The following is a 24,691-nucleotide window of genomic DNA, read 5'->3' on the forward strand; positions in this document are numbered from 1 at the left end:
GACTGTTTGCATTACCGATCACAAGTGTCATCTACAACTGGCAACTACAGCTGCTACCTGCAGTAGGGGAGAGTTCTGAACACATGAATGGAACAGGAGACACAGACAAGTGTGTTCTTCGATTGGCTATTGCCATGGCAGTAGCCCTGTAAACAGCTAGATGTCAATCAACTTTGTTATTCTGAACCGGGTATAGTTTTCTAATCTCCTGATACAAATTGGTTTAAGCCCTGTAAATCCTTCAGGAGATTCTATCTGAACCCTATAGAAATGCACTCTGAATTTACTAACATTCCAACAGAAATATACTAAAAGAGACTATAAAGGGAAATGCAAGAAAAGTAAACAGAAAATTTACTTTGATCAGTCACTCAGAATCAGTGGAACTGAAGAAATACCTGAACACTGGCCATGTCAATAGTATTATGAGACTCATACGAATATCTGAGGAAACCGGTCAGTATGCAAGCTATATTAAAATTGATTGCTTTCAGTTTTATTCTCACCTTACGAGCCATAATGAGACCACTGGATCGGTGTCTGACCTTCATCACCACACCTCCATTTCCAGCTCCAAGTTCTCCCAGTTTCTCAAAGTCATCATCTGATAATTCACCAATCTTTTCTTTCTGAACAAGGAAGTATTCCATTCGTTTCCTCTGAGTGTCATCCATTTCCAATTCTTCCAGTCTCTCTTGCAAAACTTCAATGCTTGTTTTCCCTGTCAATGTGCTACGCCTATAAACAAATACAGCAACAGTGAAAATGTGATCTTTTAACACTTCAATGACTCAGTGACAGTACAACATATTTAAAATAAGGTACATCTTAGATCCTGAGTATCAGGTAATACCTACACAAAATATACCTTGAAGTTCAAACATAAGCAATATCCTGAAATGTCAAACATATTTGAAAGGAATTTTGGCTCTTAGAGCCTTACAAAATAAACAGTCTTTAAACTGAAGCACAGTATGAATGTAACAGAGCTTTAGTGCTTTACTGGGTAGGCTACTACTGAAAATAACATAGCCTTATGCTCCTCTGAGCTGAAAAGCAACCCACCCAGGACTTAACAAAACAAGGAACTTCCAGTTTAACACAGAATCTAGACTGTGAGCACTTTCCACTAACAATATACACAAAACCTTATTGGAGTTGAAATACTCATAAGTGGGAGGCAACAAATAATCTTATGGCTAAACAGGATTGAACTCCTGACATTTAAAATTTTTGTGTTACACAGACCCACAAAACTGAGGGAGATTAGAAAGAAACTAATCGTATGATAAGCACATGCCTGCTAATGAGAAACAAGAGGCCTCGATTCTGTTCCATACAGCAAATAAATAGGCTTTGACAGTAACTACAGTAATTTGCAAGGATGGTATAAAGGTAGTTTATAAGTTACTTCAAGAATTCAGTAATCGAATGGGCAACGCAACTATGACTGAGAACAAACACAAATGAAAGGGACCATATGTACAACCAAATATGAATAGGACACTCAATGTGGCACTACAGGGATTCAATAGGTGATCACTGAATTACATAGACCTCTTCAGCACTCACACAATGATGGGCAATCCAACAACACACGGCAATTGAACTGGTCACTTGCAATGTCCATGCCCACAAAACACTGGCCTGTAACTTATGGGAACTCTGTGATATCTGCATATACATGTCCCTGATCTCTGAAAATGTACCAAGAACTCGTCGAATCCAAGCTATGCATAGTCCCTGCTGTACTGCATTCCGAAGATGGACCAATACTGTATAAAGCAGTTGGTCATAATGTTTTGGCTCATCATTACTATCCTAGTTTTGGAGCCAATAGTTCAATATTGGTAAGGAGAGAAGGACAAGGCTTGGGAAAGTTAAAAAGAAAGGGCAGGTTACTCACATCCTACTCATCCTGGCATCTCAGTTACCTACCTTCCTTTTTAAACTAACAGAAGTTAACCACTTCTCCTTTTCTAGTTCCAAAATCTAGTTTAGTGTTTTGCTTTTATGTGTGTGTATCTGCAGTACTGAAATTTCGCCTCCTCTGGGTAAGTACTCAACAAGAATTCTACCTCATTATTTTATTATTTTCTCGAGCGAATTTTGATTTTGATACATACAAGGTATTGGCCCCATCAAGTACAATGTCAATCAGTGTTAGCAATTATACAGAGTGCACCATCACTTCCTTCAGGACACCAATGCATGTACAATGAAGAGGCAAAGAAACTGGTATGCCTGCCTAATATGTAGTGCCCCCACGAATTCACAGAATTGTCAAAATATGACGTGGCATGGTCTCCACTAATGTCTGAAGTAGTGCTGGAGGGAAGTGACACCATGAATCCTGCAGGGGTGTCCGTAAATACGTAAGAGTACGAGAGAGTGGAAATCTCTTCTGAGCAGCACTTTGCAATGCATCCCAGATATGCTCAATAATGTTCATGCCTGGGGAGTTTGGTGGCCAGCAGAAGTGTTTAAAGTGGAAATGTTTAAACTCATAAGAGTGTTCCTGGAGCCACTCTGTGGCAACTCTTGATGTGTGGGGTGTGGCACTGTCCTGCTGGAATTGCCCAACTCCATCGGAATGCACAATGGACAGGAATGGATGCAGGTGATCAGACAAGATGCTTATGGACATGTCACCTACCAGAGTCTTATCTAGATAACCAGGGATATCACTCCAACTGCACACACCTCACACCATTACAGAGCCTCCACCAGCTTGAACAGTCCCCTGTTGACATGTAGGGTCCACAGATTCATGATGTTGTCTCCGTATCTGTAAATGTCCATCCACTCAATACAATTTGAAATGAGATTCCTCTGACCAGGCAACATGTTTCCAGTCATCAAGAGTCCGATGTCGGTGTTGACAGGTCCAGGCGAGGTGTAAAGCTTTGTGAAGTGCAGTCATCAAGGGTACACTAGTGAGCCTTCAATGCCAAAAGCCCATATTGATGATGTTTCATTGAATGGTTTGCATGTTGACACTTATTGATGTCCCAACACTGAAATCTGCAGCAATCTGCAGAAGGGTTGCACTTCTGTCACGTTGAACGATTTTTTTCAGTCTTCGTTGGTCCCATTCTTGCAGGATGTTTTTCTAGCCACAACGATGTCAGAGATTTGATGTTTTACCAGATTCCTGGTATTCACGGGACACTTGTGAAATGGTCATATGGGAAAATCCACACTTAATCACTACCTCAGAGATGCCGTGTCCCATCACTCGTGTGCCGACCATAACACCATGTTAAAACTCACTTAAAAAAGCTTGATAACCTGCCACTGTAGCAGCAGTAACCGATCTAAATACTGTGCCACACACTCCTTGCTTTATATTGCCATTGCTGACTGCAGCGCCATATTCTGCCTGTTTACATATGTATTTGAATACGCATGCCTATACCAGTTTCTTTGGCACTTCAGTGTAGTAACCAAGTACACACTCTGAAGATATCATACAAAGAAAGTAGTATAAATTCTTTATTCTAAGTATAAATTCTTTATTCTAAGTGCCACTAAATTAACCAAAGTAAAATTCTACTGAACACTTGGGTTCAATGACATATCATACCCCAGTACCCCAGCAAGAAAAATGACATGAGCCGGAAACCAGCATCTGTAGTGTATGTTGCTGAAAAATACCTGTGAACTATCCAATGTGCATGAAAAAAATGTAACAGAATTTACTATCAACAATAATTACTTGAAATTTAAAGGTAGTTTACATTTTTTCAATATAAGTTTTATAGACTTAATTCTTTAAGTCAAGTTTTCTCAAGTATTGCATTTCTGAGTTGTGTCACTGTTCTTGCCACTTGATGTGCTGCCTTCACTAGATAAATGCTGCAGTTCACATCGAGTGTATAACAATGGGTCATAGACGTCTCAATGTCGGAAGATCATAGGAAAATGGAAAACAGCCTGCGAAGTTTTGTTAAGAGGCTCAACACGAGTTCAACTATTACACATAAATTGACAGAACAGCTCACTATTGTCCATTACACAACTGACAATACATTCCTGAAAAGTCATTATCATACAATATCTAGAAGTGCACATTCAGAGTGACCTGAAGTAGAATGAATACACAAAACAACTTGCAGGTAAGACTTATGCCAGATACGTTCATTGCAAGAATTCAAAGGGAATCTAATTCTTGCATGAAGGCAGCATCTAAAACTATTGGTTGGTTGGTTTGTGGGATTGAAGGGTCCAGAATACAAAGGCCATCAGTCCTGTCTAAAACTACTGTTCAATTGATTCTCATGTGTAGCCTGCCAGTCTGGAATACCTAACAGGAGAGTCAATGGAGGATATCAAAAGAAGAGTATCAAACTTTGTCAAAGGTTGGTTTAGCAAACAGGACAGTGTCACTGAGGTTCTCATTCAACTCCAGTGGCAGACAAAACAAGAGAGATGTATCACTGAGGTGTTTGCTGTTAAATATCTGACAGCATAATTTCAATAAGATTTTATGAAGACGGTGCTCCACAGCTTGACTGTATCTTAAAAACTCGAACACCCAAAAGCTGTTGTACAGATGAAACTTTTTATTAACTACTAATTTCAGTGAAGCAATTGCCATCCAACATATACACTTCATCATTACAAGAAACACTTACACAGGAAATCCACGACAGGAAATACAAATTGGAAAGTGACGGTAACCACCTTTAAGATTACATTACATTACCCCCCCAAAGAACCACGGACCTTGCCGTTGGTGAGGAGGCTTGCGTGCCTCAGCGATTCAGATAGCCGTACCGTAAGTGCAACCACAACGGAGGGGTATCTGTTGAGAGGCCAGACAAACGTGTGGTTCCTGAAGAGGAGCAGCAGCCTTTTCAGTAGTTGCAGGGGCAAGAGTCTGGATGATTGACTGATCTGGCCTTGTAACACTAACCAAAACGGCCTTGCTGTGCTGGTACTGCGAACGACTGAAAGCAAGGGGAAACTACAGCCGTAATTTTTCCCGAGGGCATGCAGCTTTACTGTATGGTTAAATGATGATGGCGTCCTCTTGGGTAAAATATTCCGGAGGTAAAATAGTCCCCCATTCGGATCTCCGGGCGGGGACTACTCAGGAGGACGTCGTTATCAGGAGAAAGACAACTGGCGTTCTACGGAACGGAGTGTGGAATGTCAGATCCCTTAATCGGGCAGGTACGCTAGAAAATTTAAAAAGGGAAATGGATAGGTTAAAGTTAGATATAGTGGGAATTAGTGAAGTTCGGTGGCAGGAGGAACAAGACTTTTGGTCAGGTAAACACAGGGTTATAAACACAAAATCAAATAGGGGTAATGCAGGAGTAGGTTTAATAATGAATAAAAAAATAGGAATGCATGTAAGCTACTACAAAAAACATAGTGAACACATTATTGTGGGCAAGATAGACACGAAGCCCATGCCTACTACACTAGTACAAGTTTATATGCCAACTAGCTCTGCAGATGACGAAGAAATTGAAGAAATGTATGATGAAATAAAAGAAATTATTCAGATAGTGAAGGGAGACGAAAATTTAATAGTCATGAGTGACTGGAATTTGGTAGCAGGAAAAGGGAGAGAAGGAAACGTAGTAGGTGAATATGGATTGGGGCTAAGAAATGAAAGAGGAAGCCGCCTGGTAGAATTTTGCACAGAGCACAACTTAATCATAGCTAACATCTGGTTCAAGAATCATAAAAGAAGGTTGTATACATGGAAGAACCCTGGAGATACTAAAAGGTATCAGATAGATTATATAATGGTAAAACAGAGATTTAGGAACCAGGTTTTAAATTGCAAGACATTTCCGGGGGCAGATGTGGACTCTGACCACAATTTATTGGTTATGAACTGTAGATTAAAACTGAAGAAACTGCAAAAAGGGGGAAAATTAAGGAGATGGGACCTGGATAAACTGACTAAACCAGAGGTTGTACAGAGTTTCAGGGAGAGCATAAGGGAACAATTGGCATAAGGGAACAATTGACAGGAATGGGGGAAAGAAATACAGTAGAAGAAGAATGGGTAGCTTTGAGGAATGAAATAGTCAAGGCAGCAGAGGACCTAGTAGGTAAAAAGACGAAGGCTAGTAGAAATTCTCGGGTAACAGAAGAAATATTGAATTTAATTGATGAAAGGAGAAAATATAAAAATGCAGTAAATGAAGCAGGCAAAAGGAATACAAACGTCTCAAAAATGAGATCGACAGGAAGTGCAAAATGGCTAAGCAGGGATGGCTAAAGGACAAATGTAAGGATGTAGAGGCTTATCTCACTAGGGGTAAGATAGATACTGCCTACAGAAAATTAAAGAGACCTTTGGAGGTAAGAAAACCACTTGTATGACTATCAAGAGATCAGATGGAAACTAAGTTCTATGCAAAGAAGGGAAAGCAGAAAGCTGGAAAGAGTATATAGAGGGTCTATACAAAGGCAATGTACTTGAGGACAATATTATGGAAATGGAAGAGAATGTAGATGAAGATGAAATGGGAGATATGATACTGCGTGAAGAGTTTGACAGAGCAATGAAGGAACCTGAGTCGAAACACGGCCCCGGGAGTAGACAACATTCCATTAGAACTACTGACGGCCTTGGGAGAGCCAGTCCTGACAAAACTCTACCATCTGGTGAGCAAGATGTATGAGACAGGCGAAATACCCTCAGACTTCAAGAAGAATATAATTCCAATCCCAAAGAAAGCAGGTGCTGGCAGATGTGAAAATTACCGAACAGTCAGTTTAATGAGTCACGGATGCAAAATACTAACGCGAATTCTTTACAGACGAATGGAAAAACTGGTAGAAGCTGACCTTGGGGAAGATCAGTTTGGATTCCGTAGAAATATTGGAACACGTGAGGCAATACTGACCCTACGACTTATCTTAGAAGCTAGATTAAAGAAAGGCAAACCTACGTTTCTAGCATTTGTAGACTTAGAGAAAGCTTTTGACAATGTTGGATGGAATACTATCTTTCAAATTCTGAAGGTGGCAGGGGTAAAATACAGGGAGCGAAAGGCTATTTACAATTTCTACAGAAACCAGATGGCAGTTATAAGAGTCGAGGGACATGAAACGGAAGCAGTGGTTGGGAAGGGAGTGAGACAGGGTTGTAGCCTCTCCCCGATGTTATTCAATCTGTATATTGAGCAAGCAGTAAAGGAAACAAAAGAAAAATTCGGAGTAGGTATTAAAATCCATGGAGAAGAAATAAAAACTTTGAGGTTCGCCGATGACATTGTAATTCTGTCAGACTTGGAAGAGCAGTTGAACGGAATGGACAGTGCCTTGAAAGGAGGGTATAAGATGAACATCAACAAAAGCAAAACGAGGATAATGGAAAGTAGTCAGATTAAGTCGGGTGATGCTGAGGGAATTAGATTGGGAAATGAGACACTTAAAGTAGTAAAGGAGTTTTGCTATTTGGGGAGCGAAATAACTGATGATGGTTGAAGTAGAGAGGATATAAAATGTAGACTGGCAATGGCAAGGAAAGCGATTCTGAAGAAGAGAAATTTGTTAACATCGAGTATAGATTTAAGTGTCAGGAAGTCGTTTCTGAAAGTATTTGTATGGAACGTAGCCACGTATGGTAGTGAAACGTGGATGATAAATAGTTAAGACAAGAAGAGAATAGAAGCTTTCGAAATGTGGTGCTACAGAAGAATGCTGAAGATTAGATGGGTAGATCATATAACTAATGAGGAGGTATTGAATAGGATTGGGAAGAAGAGAAGTTTGTGGCACTACTTGACTAGAAGAAGGGATCGGTTGGTAGGACATGTTCTGAGGCATCAAGGGATCACCAATTTAGTATTGGAGGGCAGCGTGGATGGTAAAAATCGTAGAGGGAGACCAAGAGATGAATACACTAAGCAGATTCAGAAGGATGTAGGTTGCAGTAGGTACTGGGAGATGATGAAGCTTGTACAGGATAGAGTAGCATGGAGAGCTGCATCAAACCAGTCTCAGGACTGAAGACCACAACAACAACAGTTGTCGTTGTGAAATTTCCTGTATAAATGTTTCCTGTATGATGAAATATGCCTGCCAGATGATGGCCACATGACCAAACTTAGTAGCTAATAAACATTACCATCCAAACAGAAGCTTTTGGCAGTTTATAATGGCATTTTACAAATTAAAGAAGTTGAATGTTGTACTACTTCCTTCCTCTCTCATACAGAATAACTAAGACAGTAAAACTGCCCTCACTAAACAAGCATGAATGGAACAGAAAAAAGGGGAATGATAATACTTCACTAAGAATCCTACACCACACACACCATAAAGTGCCCTGCGGGTCAGGAGTAGATAATTCAGGTTTATATTCAGGGTGAAAGAAAATTTCCAATCTGCAAATGTGTAGCATAATTTTGCTCAAGCATGGGTACCAGTGAAGTTACAGGACTGAGACAAGATACCCAAAAGTTCAACATCAATATACCAGAAATCAGCAAACTGTAATGGTGGAAGTTCTCCAAACAAACTATTCTGCTACCTGTAACTGATCCTATATCTAATCAATCTTTCATACACCTGCATTTCCTCTAACTGTTTCTCACCAATGCAGTTTTTAGCTTCTATGAAAGATATATACAGGAGGATATGACTGTGTTTTTACCTTTTTCAAATGTGACTCAATCCAATAAATTACGAAATCACTTTAACTACACACTGGTCAGTATTACTACTACCTAACAATTGAGGCATGCTTTATCCTATTTTCAATCACTTCACTTCATTAACATACCCTTTTAAACATTACTAACTGCCAGTCATATTGCAAAATGTTTTGATATACGTATGGATTTTGAATAGCATACTAACATAATTTATAGAAATCACCAAAAACAGAATCCTTTGCTTATTTTGACAATATTTGAGAAAGACTGAGACTCTTACAACATTATTCAATGACCCTACGCTTATTTTCTGGAATCATTGTTCTACAGGTAAGAACACATTCCATTCCACTGTTGTGTGTAACTTTATACTTCAATCTGTTCCTTTCAAAGACATTCCACTCCCATTCATGGTTTAATTTCCACTACCAACATTACACATAATATTAACCCAAACACTTTATATAACAATCAAAACAAAAAAAGCAGACTTTCGCTATCACAACAATGAGGGGTCCATCTTCTAATCAAGAATTGGAACACTGAATTTACTTGCTCCAAAACAAACTTCAACTGCAATTTAGCAGAAAAAGATGCATGCATGAACCATAAACAAGATCACTGATGGCGCCAGGATTAGGGCTGTGTGCACAGCTCATTTTCTATCAGCAGCTGGGAAGAGTCATTCTGAGCTACTGATTGCTCTGAAAGACTACTCTGTCAAGCTTTCTTAGCTCATTGATATAGTATTAACCAATGGCCCAACTGACCCACTGGAGAGTGACAAGTGTGATTTTAGTGCTCATCACAACATGAATTTTGATCATGCTTTTGTTCTTTTTTGTTTATCAAGTTTTGAAAACCTTTTTTTAGTATATTTAGTGGTTATTGTACCAAAGGGTAACCTGTTTAGAGAATTCCGAATAGTTGCTATCTAGGTCCGACTTTTGTTTAAACACTGAACTCGTATTTGTAACAAACTGTGCAAATATGTGCGTAGTTTACATAAAACTTTTTCTGTGAAAATCCAAACTACTGTCTTTCATTCAAGTTATACATGTGAAGATTTGATATCTCTGCATTGCATTTGGAAAATATCTCATGTTGGTTTGAATTTCTATTAGGTGTGGCTTCAGGTTACCATTTTGTTTACATATGTATATATGACGTAACTGAACTCACACTCACAATAAATTCACCTCTGAAAGTTAACTTTTGTACTTTTGAAGTGGAACAGACATAATACATCTCAGAATACTCTTTTTGTTTCAAATATTTACAGTTTTTTCTTTGCTATAGATATTTTATTTGACCACGAGTAAAAACTGTGGAAGTTGCCAAAGGGAAAGAGAGTAGTACGATATATTGTGGTAGCTACAGCAAATGGTATCACTGGTGGGGATGCAGTGGGGAGAACTCTAAAAAGGTCCCTGATGCCCTGTCTTGGAAATGCAAAATGTGTAGCAGGAAAATATTAACAGAGGAGCAGAAAGGAAAGGAAGATCTGTGCTGTCCAGGCATATTTGGAAGATGATAGTAAAGAATTAATGTGGATAAAGATAGGTAGTGGTGAGAAGGGGGTGGTGGTTGGGAACTGGCAGCTGATAGGAAGGCTAGTACGAGGATGCAGACTTACAGTTTTGTCGTGTCTTGTAGTAACAGGTACCAGCAGCCGATGCTGAGGACAGACGATCCTCTGGGTGGTGTAGGAGTAGGAAATGTGCAGCAGACTCTGCCCACAGGTAGGAAGGCTTCGAATAACACTAATGTTAGGAACAAGAAAATACCACTAGCGGACAGCAGTCATGGCAGAGGTGTAGATCTTCAGTTGTAGGAGAAATGGGAAGGGTATCAGGTCACCAGCATTTTCAAGCCAAGCACTGGGCTGAATCAGGTGATAGAGGGTTTAGTGTCTTAATGTAAGGACTTCACAAAAGGGATAGTGATAGAGAGTGGGGCACAGAACAGCTTGGACAGGGGCAGGGTGTACGACACAGGTGGTGTCCTGAGAGAGATAGGTTCTCTTACTGGTGATGCCAATGTGAGCATGGTCAAATTGTTGCAGTGGCACGATCCGTCTTGCCTTGGCAGTGCTATACAGTGAATCAATGCAGAGCTGGAGATGGCACCAATGACTGCTGACTGGGTGCAAATTGCACTGGCGTCAGTGGGAATTATTGAGAGATGAGCTACACTAGGAATGGTCTGCACAACAGGGCTGGAAAAGGAAATTGGTGAAGTTAATTAGTCAAAGTATAGCAGATGGGTATGAAACCACACAAAGATAAATATATCTTGTAATGGACACGTAGACTTTTTTTTTTTGTTTGGGGTTTAAGGGCGCTCAACTACTGAGGTCATTAGCGCCCAGTTACAATTGTTAGAGGACATAGAATCCAGTATAACTCAAGGGGGGAGGGGGGGGGGGGGACCCCAGAAAGTTCTTACAAAGATGCAGATAAAATAAGTGAAGGAGTTAGATGTCTTTGGACAAGCCAGTCAAAGTAATGAAACGAAGAACACGAGCAGCTGCTCGAGCATTATCAGCTAAACTATCCTGTAAAGTAGATGGCAGAGAGAGGACAACACGAGATTGACTAAAACGGGGACACGACAATAAAACATGGCGCACTGTTAATGCATGACCACAAGGGCACTGCGGGGCTGGGTCACCGGAGAGCAGGTAGCGGTGGCTAAACTGGCAATGCCCAATCCGCAATCTGGTCAGAAGGACCTCTTCTCGCCGAGATGGTCAGGAGGAGATTGTCCAAGCAGTTGGGAACAGTTTTACTGCCCAGAGCTTGTTTCCTTGAAGTGATGACCAAGTATCCCACCACAAAGACACAAGCCTCCTACAAACAACCCCACTAATGTCAGATGACGGGACACAATGGGAGGCTGGCCGAGGCAGGAGGACTGCAGCCTTGGCTGCAGCATCAGCAGCCTCATTCCCAGGCACTCCTACATGGCCGGGAACCCACAGAAAGCTGAAAGGAGAGCCATCAGCAGCAGAAGAATGGAGGGACTGCTGGATCCGTTGCACCAAGGGATGGACCGGATATGGAGCTCCAAGGCTCTGAAGAGCACCTGAGTGAATCAGAGCAGAGTACATACGATGAGTGGCGGTGGCGGCGGGCATACTGAACGGCCTGACGGAGAGCAAAAAGCTCGGCCGTAAAGCTGGATCACTGGTCAAGTAGCCGGTATTTAAAGGTGCCGGCCCCGACGACAAAGGCACAGCCGACACCATCGTCAGTTTTGGAGCCATCAGTGTAAATAAAGGTGTGACTGGCAAGTCGCGCACGAAGTTCGACAAACGGTGAGCAATACACTGCAGCCGGAGTACCCTCCTTCGGGAGCGAGCTGAGGTCGAGATAAATATGAACCGGAGCTTGGAGCCATGGTGGTGTCGGGCTCTAACCCTCTCTGAAGGTGGTAGGGAGGGCAAAATCCAATTGTCGAAGCAGGCGACGAAAGCGGACTCCAGGGGGCAGCAGGGCAGACACATACAACCCATACTGATGGTCGAGAGAATCGGCAAAGGAGGACTGATAAGAGGGGTGGTCGGGCATTGACAACAGCCGGCAGGCATACCGACAAAGCAGTACGTCGCGCCGGTAGGTCAATGGTAATTCGGCAGCTTCAGCATAAAGACTCTCGACGTGACTAGTGTAGAATGCTCCGGTCGCAAGACGTAACCCCCAATGGTGGATGGAGTTGAGACGGCGTAAGAGGGATGGCCGAGCAGACGAGTAGACGAGGCTCCCATAATCCAGCTTTGATCGGACTATGGACCGATGCAAGTGAAGCAGGACAGTGCGATCCGCTCCCCAAGATGAACCACTAAGAACTCTGAGGACATTAAGGGAACATGTACAACCGGCAGCCAAATAAGAGACGTGCGGAGACCAACAAAGTTTCCTGTCCAGTGTGGAGCCTAGAAACTTAGTTGTTTCCACGAATGGGAGAACAACGGGACCGAGATGTAAGGATGGCGGAAGGAATGCTTTATATCGCCAAAAGTTGATGCAAACCGTCTTCTCTTCAGAGAACCGGAAGCCATTTGCCACACTCCATGAGTACAGGCAACGCTGAAGGCAGCGCTCCAGGAGGCATGTTCTCTGGGCACTGCAGTAGATTGCGAAGTCATTGACAAAAAGAGAGCCTGAGATATTAGGTGGAATGCAATCCATAATTGGATTGATCGCTATGGCAAAAAGGGCTACGCTCAAGACAAAGCCCTGAGGCACTCCGTTCTCCTGGAGGAAGACGTCTTACAATACGGAACCCACACGTACCCTAAACTTGCGATCTGTTAAAAAGGAATCAATAAAAAGGGGTAGGCGGCCGCGTAGACCCCACCTGTGCATAGTGCGGAGGATACCTCCTCTCCAACAGGTATCATAAGCCTTCTCCAAATCAAAGAACACGGCTACTGTTTGGCACTTTCGCAAAAAGTTGTTCATGATCAATGTCGACTAGGTCACAAGGTGGTCAAAGCGGAGCGGCGGCAACGAAAGCCGCATTGAACATTGGTAAGTAGCCGTCGAGATTCAAGAATCCAAACTAACCGAGCGTTAACCATGCGCTCCATCACCTTACAGACACAGCTCGTAAGAGAAATGGGGCGGTAACTAGAAGGAAGGTGTCTATCCTTCCCGGGTTTGGGTATAGGAACAACGACGGCGTCACGCCAATGCATGGGGACTTGGCCTTTGGTCCAGACGCGATTGTAGGTACGAAGAAGGAAGCTTTTGCCTGCCGGAGAAAGGTGGGCCAGCATCTGAACGTGAATGGCATCTGGCCCCGGAGCAGAGGACCGGGCCAGTGCAAGTGCACGTTCGAGTTCCCGCATAGTAAAGGGGGCATTATAATTTTCCAGATTCAGCGAGTGGAAGGAAGGTCGCCGAGCCTCTTCTGCCTCTTTCCTGGGAAGGAAGGCAGGGTGGTAATGGGCGGAGCTTGAAACCTCCGCAAAAAAGTGGCCGAAGGCGTTGGAGACATCCACAGGATCAACAAGGACCTCAGTACCTGAAGTCAGGCCAGGTACCGAGGAATGGGCCTTAATGCCCGACAGCCGGCGCAGGCCACCCCAGACGACAGAAGAGGGAGTAAAACTGTTAAAGGAGCTGGTGAAAGAGGCCCAACAAGCTTTTTTGCTGTCTTTGATGACTCTACGGCATTGCGCTCGGAGTCGTTTGTATCCAATGCAATTCGCCAACGTAGGATGGCGGCGAAAGGTGCGTAAAGCACGTCATCGAGCACGGATAGCGTCTCTACAAGCCTCATTCCACCAGGGGACGGAAACGCGACGTGAAGAAGAGGCAGTATGAGGAATGGAACGTTCGGCAGCATTGATGATAACAGCCGTGAGGTATTCGACCTGACTGTCACAACTGAGAAAATCGTGGTCCGAAAAGGTCACCAGGGAGGAGTAAAGTCCCCAGTCAGCTTTCGGTATGTTCCAGCTCGAAGGACGTGGGGATGGGGTGTGGTGCAGGAGACGAACGACACAGGGGAAGTGGTCGCTTGAATAGGTGTCAGAAAGGACATACCACTCGAACCGACGGGCAAGAGTGGTAGAACAGATCGAGAGGTCCAAGTGGGAATAGGTATGAGTAGAGTCCGAGAGGAAAGTCGGGGCGCCAGTATTGAGGCAGACAAGATTGAGATGGTTGAAGACATCCGCCAAGAGGGAGCCTCTCTGACAGGATGCAGGAGAGCCCCAAAGGGGATGATGGGCATTGAAGTCGCCAAACAATAAAAACGGCGGAGGACGCTGAACAAGCAGGTGCATCATGTCAGCCCGACTAACTGCAGATGATGATGGAGCGTAGACGGTACAAACGGAAAAAGTAAAGGCAGAAAGAGTAATACGGACAGCTATTGCTTGGAGTGGGGTGGTCAATGGGATGCGATGGTAATAGACATCGTCCCGAATGAGCAACATGACCCCACCATGAGCTGGAATACCGTCCACAGGGGTGAGGTCAGACCGCTCCGAGGTATAGTGGGTAAAAGCAAGACGGTCAGTTGGGCGCAACTTGGTTTCCTGGAGACCAAGGACGAGCGGACAGTGCAGGCGGAGGAGCAGTTGTAATTCCTCCCGATTAGATCGAATACCTCTTATGTTCCAATGTAACAAAGCCATCACTAGTCAGAAAAAAGGGGGAACAAAATGGGTGAAGAGCTGGTCACCTCGACGGCCGCGGACGGCCAGGTTTCGAGGGAACAACGCTACAACTGGCGGGAGGCAGATCCTGTTCCATCGAGTCATCACCAGCTGTGGCCGCTTTCCCGGGTTGCATAGGAGGGGCAGCATCATTCGCCGACGAGAGGCCAGCTGAGCGCCTGGCAGCAGAGCGTCCCGGCGAAACTGAGGACGGCCGGGAGCAGCGACTCACGGATGGAGCGTCAGACGAAACGCACCGGGGTGGAGAGGGGGATAAAGACTTGTTCTTGGAGGCCTTCTGGGAAGTCCGATGAGGCACAGGGATGGTGGGCTGGACCCGAAGAAGGTCCTCACGCGTGGGGTCCGTTTTGGAACGCCGGACCTCGGAAGGCGGGGTCCGGAACATTTCTCCGATGGACGCCTGAGAAGAGGATCGCTTCTCAGGCGGTGGAGGGGGAGGAGGAGGAAGGGTGGCCTCTGGGGCAGAGGGGGCAGGGGCCACGAGGGAGGAGGATTTGGAAGGGAGGGATTTGGGAGGCAGAGGCATAGACCCCGGACGGGGTGACGAGGTGGAGGGGGGACAGGATAGGGGTGAGGATACTGTGGAAGGAGCGGACATGACTGAGGCAAACGAAGTTGTCAACATCATGGGATGGAGGCGGTCATACTTTTTCCTGGCCTCAGAATAAGAGAGGCGATCCAAAGTTTTTAATTCTTGGATCTTCTTCTCCATCTGATACGCGGGGCAGTCTAAAGATCTAGGCGAGTGGATGCCAGGACAATTGACGCACCGAGGTGATGGGGTGCATGTATGTTCCTCACGAAGAGGACGTCCACAATCGCCACAAAGGGGCTCAGCCTCACACCGTGACGACATGTGCCCAAAGCGCAAACACCGAAAGCAGCGCATAGGAGGCAGGACGTAAGGTTGCACGTCGCACCGGTAGCACATCACCTTTACCTTCTCCGGGAGAACGTCCCCCTCGAAGGCGAGGATAAAGGCCCCGGTGTCGATGCGACTGTCTTTGGGGCCGCGCTGGACTCGCCGGACGAAATGCACGCCTCGGCGCTCCAGGTTGGCCCTGAGCTCCTCATCAGATTGCAGCAGGAGATCCTGATGAAAAATAAACCCCTGCGTCCTATTCAGTGCCAGATGCGGGACAATGGACACTGGGATGTCCCCTAGGCGGTCGCACACCTGGAGCGCTGCCGACTGAGTGGCGGAGGTAGTCTTTATAAGAACGGACCCCGAACGCATTTTACTGAGAGCCTCGATTTCCCCGAAGATGTCCTCGATGTGCTGGACAAAGAACATGGGCTTGGAGATGGTGAATGTCCCCCCATCGGTCCAAGAACAGACTAAATAACGGGCGAAGTACTTCACCCCAAGCCGGCGGGCCTGTCCTTCCTCCCAGGGAGTGGCCAAGGGGGAAGGGGCATGAGAACCAGAACCAGAGACAGTACCTTTCTTTTTAAAAGACTCGGCCGCAGAGCAACCTGATACATGTTGACGTTTCATCTGCGAAACGTCCGCCCCGATACCACCCACTCCGACCAGGGGCTCTCCCCATGGGCGCCACCCAGCCTCAGCAAGGGCCACCTGGCAGGATGACCATTGCTGGGAGTCCTGATGCCCCAAGGAGACGGGCATCTACTCCTCGGCCGACGTGGGGAGTGTGCAGCTCAGGTATCGGCAGTACGATCCCTGTGTTGTCAGGGGGCTACAACCTAGAGGGTACATGATGACCCCACCACAACGGGCTGGCTACCGTGCTGGACTTCGGGTGCCATGGAAAGTCCATCATGATCGTAGGTGCAGTTGGGGGCGCACTATGGGCGTAACTTGTGCAACCCATCAGGCGTTTAGGCCCAATTTGAGGAATAGCGGGTGTGGTTACAACGCCGTTACAATGCTGAGTGCCAAGGTCTTAGTGCACTCAGGACCAGTGAGACACCACGTAAGGCGCCCTTCCCCAAAAGGCTCGTACTTCTGTAGAATTTTGAAAAATGGAGGTCAAACCCCAAGGGGGACCATCACATGGAAGGCCAAAATGGTTGAAACTCCTTTTAGTCGCCTCTTACGACAGGCAGGAATACCTCGGGCCTATTCTTACCCCGGACCCGCAGGGGGGGATACGTAGACTAGGCCTTTTTTTACAAAAAATCTTGACAATAGGTTCCCCAGAATGTGCATCAGACTGCACTCTCACTACTTATAGAAAATACGGACAGTTATAAGAAATAAGGACAAAGACAATACAAAATTGCTCAGAACTATCTATTCTTCATCAAAATATGCAGTCTATCAACGATAAAATACACGAGTTTGAAGTTGAATTACAGTTTTTGTACAGCACGGTGGTATGCATTACAGTGTTATCGTCACATGACTGTGCAAGTTGCTACTGTTGATTCATATTACAGGACAATGTATCATGTATTGATATCAGAAGTGGCACTCACTTTAAAGTTAGGGAAGATATGACCACAACTTGTGTAGACGCGCATTTTGGACTGGCAGATATTGAACTAACAAAGCTATATATTCATTAGAAGTTAATCATTCTGTGTGTATGCTGCTCACCTAGTGGCGTTGATACCTTCTTCAACAAGCTCCTGGAAAGAATCTCAGCTCCCAAAACAAACATAATGACATGTGGAAAAGTGAATATTAACACACATGTTGAGGGTGAAACTAGTGTTAACTTCCTAAACATTTTGAACTCTTTGGGCACGGCACAAATGGTAAACACTACTAGCAGGGTCTCAAAAAGTTCATTACTTACAGACAGTGACAGGAAAAACTGTACAGTATTCATAAAAGATATTGCCTTCTCTGGACATAACTGTCAGATAATAAACCTAAAATAGGCTTGGCAAAACTCATAAAACTGCAGACTTACAAAAAAATCTTCTTGAAATGTAAAAGCCATATTTTTTTCTAGGCCAGTGACAAATAAAACTTGAGATGAAGAATATGTGGAAACCTATGTAGATATTGTATTATCTAAATTTTGCACAAATTAATTTTTGAAGAGACATTTCCAAAAGTAGCCACTTCAACAGCACCAACTAAGGAAAGTAGATGGATAACAGCTGGTGTTACAAAGTCCTCTCAGTTCATTACAAATGCATTACATTGATCTACAGTTCATAGATCACTATCACAAGTGCAAATAGATGCACAGGAGGTCACTGCTTGCTGCAAAAGACTGTTCAATGACATAATAACTAAGCAGAATACAGAAGTAAAGTGGTTTAGGATGGTATAAAACTTGAAATTGAAAAGGCAGGCAAATATAATAACATGTAAATCAAAGATAGGAGTAGACTAATAGAAAATCCTCAGGAATCAGCAAATTTTGTAAATGAATATTTCTCTGGTATTGTGGGATATTGCAACAAAATTTCGTAAGTCACATGTAGGGCACACAGACAGAATTACACAGCACAAGCAATGTTGTTTCCCACAGCAGAGCTTAAGGAAAGACAATGCAGAAATGGGAAATACACACACACACACACACACACACACACACACACACACACACACACACACAGCTCAAAAACCATTAGCAAAGTTAATAACTGAATGCTTTAGTTCAGGTGTTTTTCCAAAGTAACGCATGCACAAGTTGTATTCCTACTAAAGATAGATAATGCGAAGAGTACATATAACAAAAGGACTGTTTCACTAGTGTCAGTGGTCTCAAAAACGACTGAATCAGTAATGAAACATTGAGTAACGAGTTACATGAAAAAATACAACCTATTCAATGAAGCACGGTTTGATTTCCAAAGCTAGGGAAGTACAATATAGGCCATTATGAAGTTTACAAAAGTGGTACTTGAAGCTCTTGATAAGGATAACAGTGTTACAGACATATTCTTACACTTGACCAGACTTTGGGGGCTGAAACAGCAACTGTTGAAATTCGTCATGGTAAATGATAACAGGTAAACAGTTGCAGGATAAAGATTTATTAAAATCCTTGACCACAGTTTCGGTATATCTAAATATACCTTCATCAGAAGTAAAATACACTAAAATCGCATTCTGCAGTTGAGATACATAAAATAATCATGCCAAAGACATCGACAGTACTTTGATACTGCTGTCATCAACAAAGAGAACTTTTTCACTATGTCTTAGACAATGTGAACACACACAGATATATATTACGAGTAAAATTGGACCAAATGCATTATGCTGAGAAACACCTATATTTACGTTTCTTGTCAGACAGTTGTTTTACTAAAAAACATTAACAGCAACAGACGTGAACTCTCTCTGCCTTTTTCATCCTGTATTGCAGGTACAAGGAACTACTTTCTTGTTATTCCTTTTGCATTCCTTTGGCATGATTATTTTATGTATCTCCACTGCAGTATGTGATTTTAGTGTATTTTACTTCTGATGAAGGTATATTTAGATATACCGAAACCATGGTCAAGGGTTTTAATAAATCTTTATCCTGCAACTGTTTGGCTGTTATCATTTACCGTGAACTACTAAACACGCTAGACACACTACATGCAAAAGGAATAACAAGAAAGGAGTTCCTTGTACCTGCGAAACAGGATGAAAAAGGCAGAGAGAGTTCACATGTCTGTTGCTGTTAATTTTTTTTAGTAAAACAACTGTCAGACAAGAAATGTAAATATAGGTGTTTCTCAGCATAATGCATTTGGTCCAGTTTAAATATATATCTGTGACTTTCCACATTATGTAAGACATAGAGAAAAAGTTCTCTTTGTTGATGACAGCAGTATCAAAGTCGCTGATAAAACACCACAGCTTTTATCAGGGAAAGCAAATGAAATCTTCAAGAATGATTACATTTGGGCAACATGTAATAAATTAACCTTGAACATAAAGAAAACAAACAACATGCACTTCAGCATAAAGAGGGAAATAAACTTTGTTGCATTAAACATAGGTGATAAATCTATGGCTTAAGTAACAAACAGAAAGTCTTTAGGGATGAATACTGACTCTAAATGAATATGGATTGAACACACAAAAATTGGAAAGAAGAATGTTATCAGCATGTTATGTTCTTGGGGTTTTATCATCAGATTGTAACAGCCAGTGACTTGTGGTGAGATACTACTCCTACGTACAATCAGTTCTTAATTATGGGACTCTTTTCTGGGGATCAAAGGCACAAAACATCCACACAGTTTTTAAACTGCAGGAAATGTCAGTAAGAATAATAACTAAAATTATTTGTTGGTCTCATTGTAAGGACCTATTTAAAAACTGGATATCCTTACTGCACCAAGTGAGTACATCTATCAACCTGAAGAGAATATAAATACAAGGAATTAAAATTGTATAATAAAATGTCCAAGGAGATGAAAAGACTTCTAAAGTACATTTGCCTGAGAGAGGTGGTGCAGTATTTAGCACATTGGACTCGCATTCGGAAGGACGACACTTCAGCCATCCAGATTTAGGTTTTCTGTGATTTCCCTAAATTGCTCCACATGAATGCTGGAATTGTTCCTCTGAAAGGACATGGCCAATTTCCTTCCCCATCCTTCACACAGTCCCAGCTTGTGCTCCCTCTCTAATGAGCTCAATATTGACGGGACATTAAACCCGATCTTTCTTCCTTCCTTCTTTGAATTTAGTAGTGAAGTAGTGAAAGTACAATTGTTTAGAGAGGCAGCTAAAGCATACTTCATAAGTAATGCATACTACAGAATTAAAAACTATTTTGACGACTCTGAGTAGTGGCTATTAATGGGAGGGGGCAACAACAACAACAACATACTGTCACCTTGCAATACATGATCACAATGGAATGCTTTTGTAAGAAAATCATTTGCCAAGATCTACAGTGCACAACAGCAACGTCTTTTCATTCTCATGAGCTCAGCATCTCATGCATCATGGGGGATGCTGCCTCAAGCTTTTAAGAGAAGAAATGACAAAAAAATGTGCATGGGATACAGTAGCACGTTTAAATGCCTGTAATGAATTTTCTGATCAAACTGGAGGAAGTGCATAGCGGCATGTTCATTGTCCTGGAGTCATAAGCTGGTGTCCACACTGTGCACAGTGATACACAATGTTTTATATTGTAAGTTACCTACTGTAAACTCTGTATAGTCAAAATAACATTGTACAGCAGGAATCAACCAAATGAGGCAGTGAACGCAGTGAAACTGTTAAGACGCTGGCTTCATATTCAGAAGGATGGAGTTTGCTCTGTCTGGGAATTCCAACTTAGGTATTCCTAAACCATTTCAGGACAAGGTTGGGATGGGTCCTTCAGTAAGGCCATGGACAACCCCTCTCCTAACTTCATAAAAACATATTGATCTGTACCATGTGTACGCTTATTATGAGTTATCTATTTGCTCTGTATTACAATGACAAGTCCTGTATCATTGAGAGATGATCTATGGACGAGTACATAAATAAGAATTATTAAGATTCACATGGTCCCACATTATGTCAGTGAAATGACAGTTAATGCGGAAAGAACCTTGCAGAGTTGAGCAAGTCTAATACTGTTGAGGTACAGCAAGCATCTCAGAAATTGCCTGCCGATGAATTACCCCAGTGTAGTCGTAAATTTCTGTACAATGGTAGGAAGGAGTGTCACGAGAAACACACTAAAAATCGCCACACATAGGGTGTGGGTGTCCACCTGGGGGCACGTTTAAAGGCCACTTTTTTAGGTTCTTCTTGAATAAGTCAACAACTGTGGCTACCAGCAAAAGTGTTTCCAAGCATTAAATTAAACTTAAATTTCCTACAAAAAAAGTCTTATTTTTTCTCTAAGACTAATAGATCCACATTGCAGGGGATGGAAAAAAAAAAAAAAAAAAAAAAATCACAGTTTATTAAAAATAGTGTTTAATAGTATAAAATTAATGTTTACTGTTGAAGTGGGTTAAGAACAAATAGTAAACATACATAGCACATCTAAGTGCAGTAAAGCCGTATTAACGCTCAAGCACGCATGCCTGCATATAAAGTGCCAAATCACAGAAAACATTGCTTTGCACCATTCCACTGTTGTTCTACAAATTGCAAGCCTTTACCTATTTCTTCATTACTGATTCAGTTAACACAGCGACAAATTGTGTAGTCGTACACCCAAGTGAGCAGCAGTAATATAAAATAAACAGCAAGCTAGATGAAGAAAAATTTACGATCTGAGTAAGAAAATGACCCAGGTTCCAAGTTAGAAGCATAATCTCACACTAAGGCAGTCACCTACAAGATATGCAGTTTGCAGCTGCACTGTTTAATGCTTCGAGTGGGTCATTAGTGTTGGTTGGTTGGTTGGTTGTGGGGATTAAAGGGACCAGACTGCTACGATCATCGGTCCCGTGTTCCAAAACTTAAAAACACCCACACTGAATAAAAACGAACAATGGAAAAGACGACAGACGACACAGGACGAGAAAGACGCAGACAGAGATCAGACAAAACGAATTAAAATCATACAGAGTGTGACAGTGGTTGGCCGACCATAGAGATAAAAAAAGGAAAAGCCAACCACCGAGAAACACACTAAAGCTCTGTCTAAAATCGTAGGCCAAAGGCCAGACTCAAAACAAAAGAGACATTACTAACACTCAGATTACGTGATAAAAAACCCCTGCCCGAATAAAACGCAAAACCAAGCCTGCCATGGCAGTGTCATTTGTTAAAAGGGCAAGGAGCGTGTCAGGCAGCGCGAACGTCTGCCTGAGCACAGCTGAAAGGGGACACTCCAACAAAATGTGGACCACCGTCAAAACGGATCCGCAGAGACATAGGGGTGGGTCCTCATGGGAATGGCCATTCATTATCCGTGTGTGCCCAATGCGTAGCCGGCAGAGGACAACAGACTCCTTGCGAGAGCCCCGCATGGATGACTGCCACACATCCGTCGTCTCCTTGATAAGACCGAGTTTGTTTGGTGCGGTCAGGTTGCGCCATTCAGTCGCCGGGAGGCCAATGTCCAGAAATGGTTTACTGGTGGCCTCTTTCGCCAGGCGGTCAACATGTTCATTGCCTGGTATCCCAACATGGCCTGGGGTCCACACAAAGACCACAAAGCGGCTGCAACGGGCAAGAGTATGGAGGGACTCCTGGACGGCCATCACCAGACGAGAGCGAGGGAAGCACTGGTCGATAGCTCGTAAGCTGCTCAGGGAGTCACTACAGATAACGAAGGACTCGCCTGAGCAGGAGTGGATATACTCTAGGGCACGAAAGATGGCAACCAGCTCAGCAGTGAAAACACTGCAGCCAGCCGGCAATGGATGTTCTTCATATTGGTCCCCTAGAGTCAGAGCATAACCAACACGACCAGCGACCATCGAACCGTCAGTGTAAACAACGCCAGAGCTCTGATACATGGCAAGGATGGAAGAAAGCGGCAGCGGAAGGCCTCTGGTGGGACGGAGTCCTTCGGGCCCTGTGCCAATTCAAGCTGGATGCAAGGGCGAGGCACCCACCATGGGGGTGTACGCAGAGGGGCCCGGAAAGGAGGTGGAAGAGGGAAAACCCCAAGCCTGGAGGGAAGCTCTCTGATGCGGACCGCGATCGTACAACCCGACCGGGGCTGACGTTCTGGGAGCTGGACGACTGACTGCGGGAACAGGAGACGATAATTAGGATGCCCAGGCAAGCTACAAACGTGCATAGCATATGAGGCCAGGAAAAGTTGGCGCCGTAACCGCAGTGGAGGGACACCTGCCTCCACAAGTATGCTGTCCACAGGGCTGGCCCGGAAAGCACCAGTGGCAAGTCGGATCCCGCTATGAAGGATTGGGTCCAGCACCCACAACATAGATGGGGATGCTGAACCATAAGCCAGGCTCCCATAATCCAGACGGGACTGGATTAACGCCTGGTAGAGCCATAAGAGGGTAGATCGGTCGGCTCCCCAGCTGGTGTGGCTCAAGCACTGCAGAGCATTAAGATGGCGCCAACACATCTGCTTAAGCTGCCGAATATGTGGGAGCTAAGTCAACCGGGCATCAAAAAGCACTCCCAAAAACCGATGTGTCTCCACCACAGCAAGTAGTTCGCCGGCAAGATAAAGCCGTGGCTCAGGGTGAACTGTTTATCACCAGCAGAAATGCATAACGCAGATCTTGGCAGCCGAAAACTGGAAGGCATGCGCTACAGCCCAATACCGCGCCTTGCGGATACCACCCTGCAGCTGACGTTCAGCAGCGGCAATGCCAATGGAGCTGTAGTAAAGGCAGAAGTCGTCAGCATACAATGAAGCAGAGACAGACGTTCCCACTGCCGCAGTGAGCCTGTTAATTGTAATTAAAAGCATGCAGACACTTAAGACTGATCCCTGTGGTACCCCGTTCTCCTGAAGTTGAGAGGAACTATGTGAGGCCGCGACTTGCATGCGGAAGGTATGATGCGACAGAAAATTTCGTATGAAAATCGGCAGTGGACCCCGTAGATCCCAATCACGAAGTGTAGAGAGGATGTGATAGCACCATGTCGTATCGTACGCCTTCCGCATGTCAAAAAAAACAGTGATGAGATGCTGACGGCGGGCAAAGGCCATACGGATGGCTGACTCCAGGCTCACCAGATTGTTGGCAGCAGAGCAGCCTTTATGGAACCCACCCTGAGACGGAGCCAGGAGGCCCGAGACTCGAGTACCCAACTCAATCACCGGCTCACCATCCATTCGAGCAACTTGCAAAGAACGTTGGTGAGGCTAATGGAGCGGTAGCTGTCCACCTCCAAAGAGTTCTTGCCAGGTTTCAAAACGGGAATAACAATGCTTTCCCGCCATTGCGACGGAAACTCACCCTCGACCCAGAGACGGTTGTAAAGGTCGAGGTGGCGTCGCTGGCAGTCCACTGAAAGGTGCTTCAGCATCTGACAGTGGATGCGATCTGGCCCAGG

General features: G+C 44.1%; 1 protein-coding gene across 2 annotated transcripts in view; it reads right to left on the reverse strand.

Moving 5' to 3' along the window:
* Positions 1-24,691, reverse strand: part of LOC126412172 (dual specificity mitogen-activated protein kinase kinase dSOR1) — a 96,634-nt gene that overhangs the window by 51,876 nt on the left and 20,067 nt on the right. For both annotated transcript variants that reach the window (XM_050081651.1, XM_050081653.1), the window contains one exon: positions 507-738. In XM_050081651.1, the coding sequence (XP_049937608.1) occupies positions 507-738 (232 nt within the window). The remainder of the gene's footprint in view (positions 1-506; positions 739-24,691) is intronic.

Source organism: Schistocerca serialis, chromosome 7 (genome assembly GCF_023864345.2).
Source record: "Schistocerca serialis cubense isolate TAMUIC-IGC-003099 chromosome 7, iqSchSeri2.2, whole genome shotgun sequence".
NCBI lineage: Eukaryota > Metazoa > Arthropoda > Insecta > Orthoptera > Acrididae > Schistocerca > Schistocerca serialis.